Consider the following 6,857-nt stretch of genomic DNA (forward strand, 5'->3'; position numbering starts at 1 on the left):
GGGGGCTTAAGTGGGCTAAGTAGCACGCCAATTTTTATTAAATTTATAAACAATGAAAATATCAAGATTTAAGAAATCCCACAAAACTTTGGTGTTTTTTGCAACAAACTTCGACTATCGGGAGCCCTACCAGGTCCTGGTTGACGCCACCTTCTGCCAGGCAGCGCTGCTGGTGAGTTTCCATAGAAGTGAAAACGGAACTTGTTGAATATTGATGCATTTTAAATTGCAGCACAAAATTGGTATTGACGAGCAGATTAGGAAGTATTTCCAATGTAGTGCCAAACTGCTGACCACCCAGTGTGTGATTCTCGAGGCGGAGGCTTTGGGCGCACCTCTGACAGGAGCCACAACGCTTGTCAAGAAGTTCCATGTGCACAAATGCGGACACGAGGGCAAGCCTGTTCCTGCCGCTGATTGCATCAAATCAATGGTGAGATTGACAGGAATCCAGGAATTAATAACTAATGCCACACTTCCAAACAGACCAAAGACAATCGCTATATTATCGCCTCCCAGGACCGCCTGCTTCAGGAGAGTCTGCGCAAGATTCCCGGACGGTGCCTGCTCTATCTGCACAAAGCCACTCCCGTGCTGGAGGCCCCCTCGAAAGCATCAAAAAAGTGGGTGCTAAAGCAGGCCAAGGACCTCATGCTGGGCAAGCATGCCGCAAAGATTGACTACATGAAAGAAAAGCAGGGCCTTAAGCCAGTAGAGGCCACCAGCAGTTCAACAAAACGCAAAGGACCCAAGAATCCCAATCCTCTGTCCTGTAAAAAAAGCAAAAAAGAAAAGGCTAAGTCGCCGCTACAAGGAGTAGAACAAACAGCACTGACAAAAGCAAAGCGGAAACGTGTCAAGATCCCGGCTCATGTCAAGGCAGCTCTTGGGAAAGATTAGGCCTTAAAATAGTTGGTTATGTGATTTAAGCAAGATAATATCTGAAGAAATCTTGATTATAGTGCGTTTCGCAACTATTAGAATGTATATAGCAACACCATCAAGTGATTCTACTTGAAATCGAGTGTAGTCTCAACCAGATTACCAGGAAAGTAAACAAACGCAATTCACTTTATCTTGTATACATATTCATATATTTGTATAGTTAAATGTTGTACATGTATAAAAGTTGTGGGAGCACCGAGACGGGCAACGCCGCATCTCACAATTTACCCTCGCGAATTTTGTTGAGCGTCTGTTCGGTCATGAACTGGCCGAGGATCTTGGTCAGTGTCGGATTGCGGGCACAGTAGGCCAGTAGATTGACGGGGAAGAGGCCACACCAGGTGAGATCCATCTTGTTGGCCAGTGCGACGGCAAAGAGTTCGCCGCAGCGATCCGCTGTCATCCGCTTCTGATTTGCCGTACTTTGTCCGTACTTGGCGCCCTGCTCTCCGGTGAAGGCCTCCTGCAGGAAGTCCGTGGCAATGGGCCCCGGGGCGAAGATGGTCACATCCAACTTACGCATCTCCAGCTTCAGGGACAGCAGATAGGCGTTCAGGGCATGCTTGGCCGCACAATAGGTAGCCGAGAATGGCACAGGACCGAAGCCGGCGATGCTGGAAGTGGCGGCCACATGACCACGACCACCGTTCTGCTCGATGAAGTAGCGCACGACGAGTCGCGTCAGATGGACCACGGAAAAGACATCCAGCTCGAACAGCTCCCGATCCACCTCGATCTCGATGTCCGTCCAGCTGGCACGCTGCGATCTTCCCGCATTGTTCACCAGCACATCCAGGCGATCGAAGTGATTGAGAACCGTGAATAGGTTGGACTCATGCCGCTGCAGCTGCAGCATATCCATGGGTAGAATCAGCACATCCTTGGTGGCCAGTAGGCCACGAGCCGCTGCCAAGCACTCCTCCTGGACCACCTCTAGTTGCTCCACCCGCCGGGCACTCAACACCAGTCGAACACCATGGCGGGCCAGGCTCAGTGCCAAAGAGCGTCCAATGCCGCTCGAGGCGCCCGTTATCCAAACCACCTGTCCGCGCATCGACGACAGCGAGACGCCGAACTTTGATTTGAACCACAGGGCCACATTGCAGTCTAGCACGATCCACAGCAGCACATAGATCACATAGTACGCTACCAACAGTAGCAGCAGGAACTCTAGGAAGCTCATTACGGTGCGGTGCGGTGGGCTGCGGCCTTGTTTGCTACCTTTGCACTTTGCCGTAAGCCGTAAGAGAATCAACTGCCAAGCAAAAGTTCCGACTCTTATGGGTCGCCGCCGCACAGATAAGCCAGATCAGCTGTTTCCCACGCACACATCCATATCTTTTGGTTAACATGCCTATGCGATGAGGAAGATTGCTCCGGTGTGGGTTGGCAGAGATGATTCAGTGACTTGGGGTGTTAATTATGTGATTTCTTATAATTATTTGATATTTACATTGTTTTCCCGTTGGTATGTTAAATGAGTTCCAATGGGGTGGACCATGGACCAGGAACACACACACCTGCTCATCTCCGACAGCAAACAGAAGAGGCTTTCACATAAAAGTAGCATGTAAGCAGTTCCATCAGAAATATTGAAAAAATTGCTTTTGTGGAAATGTAAGTAAACTAATTTTATTTGTACGGACTAGGCCTGCAGCACATCGCCCAGACTGTCGCAGATTTTGTCGATCTCCGTGTAGCCGGCCTGCTCCATCGTCAGGATGGCATTCGACAGAGCCATTGTCTCGCGCAGGGAATTAGCCTTCACCCAGATCCGTCCGTTGACGCCGATGGCGATCTCGTAGGGCAGTTCACGGGTAAGGGCGGCCAATGCGGGACAGTTCTCCCGGAGCAGCAGGCGTCCCAAGTTGAGGGTGCATTTGAAGAAGAAGCCATCGGCCAGCAGACCAAGTTTGCCGCGCTTTCCATTCGAGTTGACGCACACCAGCTCCGGCTCGATGTCCGCACTGGCGTTGAGCACACGGGCGTAGATGATATCTCCCGGATTGAGGTCGGGCCGGTTCTTCTTGGTAGCCGCCTCGAAGGCCAGATACGAAATGGATGCAATGTCCGCCGAGCCAATGTCCACGCGATACTGGTCCCCAGCCTTCCCCTTGATGATGCCCAGAACCAGATCTCCGCGAGCGGGCACATAGCGTCTCTGGTAGTTGTCAATCCAGTAGGTTCCAGGCTCCTTGTGGCGCAGAGGACCCGCTTTGCTGGCCACCACCGTATCGTCCAATCGCCGCAGTCCTGGTCCCAATATAACACGCTTCTCCTTCGCCACCTCTTCTATGATCGTGATGCGCTCTCCAGGCATTACAATTGCGTTGCTGCTGTCCATTTTATCAGTTTAACGCCAAATCGAAACGAAATCCAAAACAAAAGCCGGCCGCGTGTGTTGTTTGAAACATATGGTCACAGGCGGTGCGTTTTGCAGCACTGCTTTGGCAGCCCTGGTTGCTGGAAATGTTAGTTTAACGGAAGATAACATAGCCTGTTTTTCTCTTTTCCTGTTTTCCGCCCAATTTAATATTTTCCTTGCTTTTTTTTCCGCCCCACAGTTGGCGTGTAACCTTGTGCGAAGGTCGATTCTCCCCCAAAAAAACGGAAAACCACCCCCCACCACCCCCTTTTCAAAAGCGGCGCAGCACCTGGAAACGCACACATAAAGAGAGCGATTCTCTCCCAAAAAACCCACCCAGCATGTTTGCGAGCATGCTAGCTTTCCGTGGCGCTCTCCGCTGCTGGCCCCAAACTGCGCGAGCAGCGAGAAATGGCGAGGCGGCCTCCTCCGTCATTTTCTCGTCCACGGTTTTCATTAGCAAAGCAGCCAGCAACAGCAGAAGCAACGCCGGACGCACTCTAGAATCGCTATCATCTGGATTTAAGTTTATCAAGTTTAAAAGTTCTTGGTATGTATCTGTGTGTGTGCCTAATAATATTTAATAATTTGATCTGCCAAGTGTGTTTAATTGTTCCATCAATTTTTCAATCAAATCTGCTCTGCCACAAAGTTTCTGCGATTATCTAACAAAAATGTCTGTGCAAATTTTTCAAGTGCCCCTCCTCCTCCGCTGGCTTTTTTCGATGATTCAATTTCATCTAAAACAATGAGAAATAATGTTTATTGCAATTATTTCCACAAATCGTGTAGTTTCGCTTTTTTCTGAGCGCCCCCAAAATGGCGAGGCGGCCTCCCCTCCCCTCCACCGTCATTTTCTCGACCACACCGAAAGTTACTTTTGTTGTTGGAAATAACACATAACAAGGATGTCGAAAATCCTTATTTTATCGATAAAATAATATAATTATATTAGAGATTAGAGTGGCAAAAAGTCGATAGTTCAGCAAAAAAGTGCAACGAGATCGATAACTAATCTTTCTGTTTTGTTTTCATTTTTTTCTTCCACCGCATTCGCGGTGTAACTTTACATTCACATTTACTTTACTTTACATTTTACATACACACACGTCAGTTTGCGACATGACCTTGATTTGACCTGCGTTTCGACACGCCAAAAATGACTTTCATTTGACCTTCGTGCTTAAAACACTTAATTCAACGCTTTCCAACACTGTTTTTCTGAGCGCGCACATTTAAAATGCAAAACAGCTGATAACAGAGATAACAAATAGTTCCCCTTGCATTTGCAGCTCCAACATGACCATCAAGGCAATCAAGGCCCGTCAAATCTACGATTCCCGTGGCAATCCCACCGTCGAGGTTGATCTGACCACCGAGAATGGTCTGTTCCGGGCCGCCGTTCCGTCTGGCGCCTCCACCGGTGTCCATGAGGCCCTGGAGCTGCGCGACAACGACAAGGCCAACTACCATGGCAAGTCCGTGCTGAAGGCTGTGGCTCACGTCAACGATACCCTCGGACCCGAGGTGATCAAAGCCAATCTGGATGTGGTTGATCAGGCTGCTGTCGACAACTTCATGATCAAGCTGGACGGCACCGAGAACAAGAGCAAGTTCGGCGCCAACGCCATTCTGGGCATTTCCCTGGCCGTCGCCAAGGCCGGTGCCGCCAAGAAGAACGTGCCCCTGTACAAACACATCGCCGATCTGGCCGGCAACAAGGAGATCATCCTGCCCGTGCCCGCTTTCAACGTGATCAACGGTGGCAGCCATGCCGGCAACAAGCTTGCCATGCAGGAGTTCATGATCCTGCCCACCGGCGCCACCACCTTCACCGAGGCCATGAAGATGGGCTCCGAGGTGTACCATCACCTGAAGAACGTGATCAAAGCCAAGTTCGGTCTGGATGCCACCGCTGTCGGTGATGAGGGTGGCTTTGCCCCCAACATTCAGTCCAACAAGGAGGCTCTCGTCCTGATCACCGATGCCATCGCCAAGGCTGGCTACACTGGCAAGGTAAGGAGAGATCTTAAGAGTCCTCTATGTATGAAATCTCTATAATTCCACTTCCTATTCGCTTGCCAGATCGAAATCGGCATGGATGTTGCCGCCTCTGAGTTCTTCAAGGATGGTCTGTACGATCTGGACTTCAAGAACCCCGCGAGCGACAAGGCCCAGTGGCTGTCACCCGACAAGCTGGCCAATCTGTACCAGGAGTTCATCAAGGAGTTCCCCATTACATCCATTGAGGATCCCTTCGATCAGGATCACTGGGATGCCTGGACCAACCTGACCTGCAACACCAAGATCCAGATTGTCGGCGACGATCTGACTGTGACCAACCCCAAGCGCATTGCCACCGCTGTCGAGAAGGGTGCCTGCAACTGCCTGCTGCTGAAGGTAAACCAGATCGGTACCGTCACCGAGTCCATTGCCGCTCATCTGCTGGCCAAGAAGAACGGCTGGGGCACCATGGTCTCTCACCGTTCCGGCGAGACCGAGGATTCGTTCATCGGTGATTTGGTTGTGGGTCTCTCGACCGGCCAGATCAAGACCGGTGCTCCATGCCGCTCGGAGCGTCTGGCCAAGTACAACCAGATCTTGCGCATTGAGGAGGAGATCGGCTCCGGTGTCAAGTTCGCCGGCAAGAACTTCAGGAAGCCCCAGTAAGCGTTGCTACTTCAAAATTCCAACCACACCGAAAGCACCCGCTAATCCAGCACGAGACCGCATGGACTGGATGAAGATCAGCAGCAGCTGCAGGAGAAGACCCATCCTGGGGTGGTGCTGATATTTGGTGTACGTGTTCGTCAACCCTTTTTGGATTTTGTGTCTGGCGCACAAAAGGCAACAGAAACCGTTTGCTGTCTCTATGCTTCGTTACTAGACATTATTATTAATGTTAAAACATTATTTATATAAAACCAACAAACAAACATCCCTATGTATCAGATATTCTGTCAGCCGCCCCGCAACATCTTGGCCAGCGTGGATATCCGTATTTGTAGTCGTTGTAATTCATTTGAAATTATATACACACTCAATCCCCACTCCTACCATTACAGAGAACCCACAAAATTATTGTTGAGACATAGAATTAAGCATAAAATCGTTCAACTCAAATAAAGCGAATGCCCAGGTGTTCCAATAGTCGATCCCACAGAGAAAAAACAATACACAAAACTGGAAGAAAAACCACCACAAAAGTTTCAATCAATAATATATATTCAATATCGCTAGTTCATGTGAAATAAAAAAATAAAAAAGCTTGTGGAAAATGTCATTCTTAGTATTGGCGGCATCTGTGGGAAGTCTGCTGCTCCAAGACTCCCCCTGTCGAACGGTGGGTGCACTGCAGCATTGCATGTAAGATACACGTGTCTCTCATGTAAAATGTAGAATATTGGGAGCAATAAATTGCAAAATTTAAAAAATATAACCAATTAAGGATGTTTGGGCATGGTATAAAGTGACGTTGCTATCGAGGGCCATTTAACATATATTCTTGAATTACATCGAAACCCACATCAATGGACTTATAAAACAC

The 6,857-nt window shown here is 49.2% G+C and overlaps 4 protein-coding genes across 4 annotated transcripts; 2 read left to right on the forward strand and 2 right to left on the reverse strand.

Annotated features, from left to right (window-relative positions):
* Positions 1-45: 45 nt before the first annotated feature.
* Positions 46-1,082, forward strand: LOC6589639 (rRNA-processing protein UTP23 homolog). The gene is made up of 3 exons (XM_002015307.2): positions 46-172; positions 233-433; positions 487-1,082. The coding sequence occupies exons 1-3, from the start codon at positions 53-55 to the stop codon at positions 898-900; spliced, it is 735 nt and encodes a 244-aa protein (XP_002015343.1). The 5' UTR covers positions 46-52; the 3' UTR covers positions 901-1,082.
* On the reverse strand, positions 1,072-2,206 carry LOC6589638 (dehydrogenase/reductase SDR family member 7). The gene has a single exon (XM_002015306.2). It carries the CDS (start codon positions 2,126-2,128, stop codon positions 1,163-1,165), a length of 966 nt encoding a protein of 321 aa, XP_002015342.1. The 5' UTR covers positions 2,129-2,206; the 3' UTR covers positions 1,072-1,162.
* A 344-nt stretch (positions 2,207-2,550) lies between these two features.
* LOC6589818 (exosome complex component RRP40) lies at positions 2,551-3,348 on the reverse strand. Its single transcript, XM_002015305.2, has one exon. The coding sequence runs from the start codon at positions 3,287-3,289 to the stop codon at positions 2,591-2,593; it is 699 nt and encodes a 232-aa protein (XP_002015341.1). The 5' UTR covers positions 3,290-3,348; the 3' UTR covers positions 2,551-2,590.
* Positions 3,349-3,737: 389 nt separating this feature from the next.
* Positions 3,738-6,508, forward strand: LOC6589817 (enolase). The gene is made up of 3 exons (XM_026989006.1): positions 3,738-3,860; positions 4,603-5,326; positions 5,396-6,508. The coding sequence occupies exons 2-3, from the start codon at positions 4,610-4,612 to the stop codon at positions 5,978-5,980; spliced, it is 1,302 nt and encodes a 433-aa protein (XP_026844807.1). The 5' UTR covers positions 3,738-3,860; positions 4,603-4,609; the 3' UTR covers positions 5,981-6,508.
* Positions 6,509-6,857: the final 349 nt, after the last annotated feature.

Source organism: Drosophila persimilis, unplaced genomic scaffold (genome assembly GCF_003286085.1).
Source record: "Drosophila persimilis strain 14011-0111.01,24,50 unplaced genomic scaffold, DperRS2 tig00000191-arrow-pilon, whole genome shotgun sequence".
NCBI classification, from domain to species: domain Eukaryota; kingdom Metazoa; phylum Arthropoda; class Insecta; order Diptera; family Drosophilidae; genus Drosophila; species Drosophila persimilis.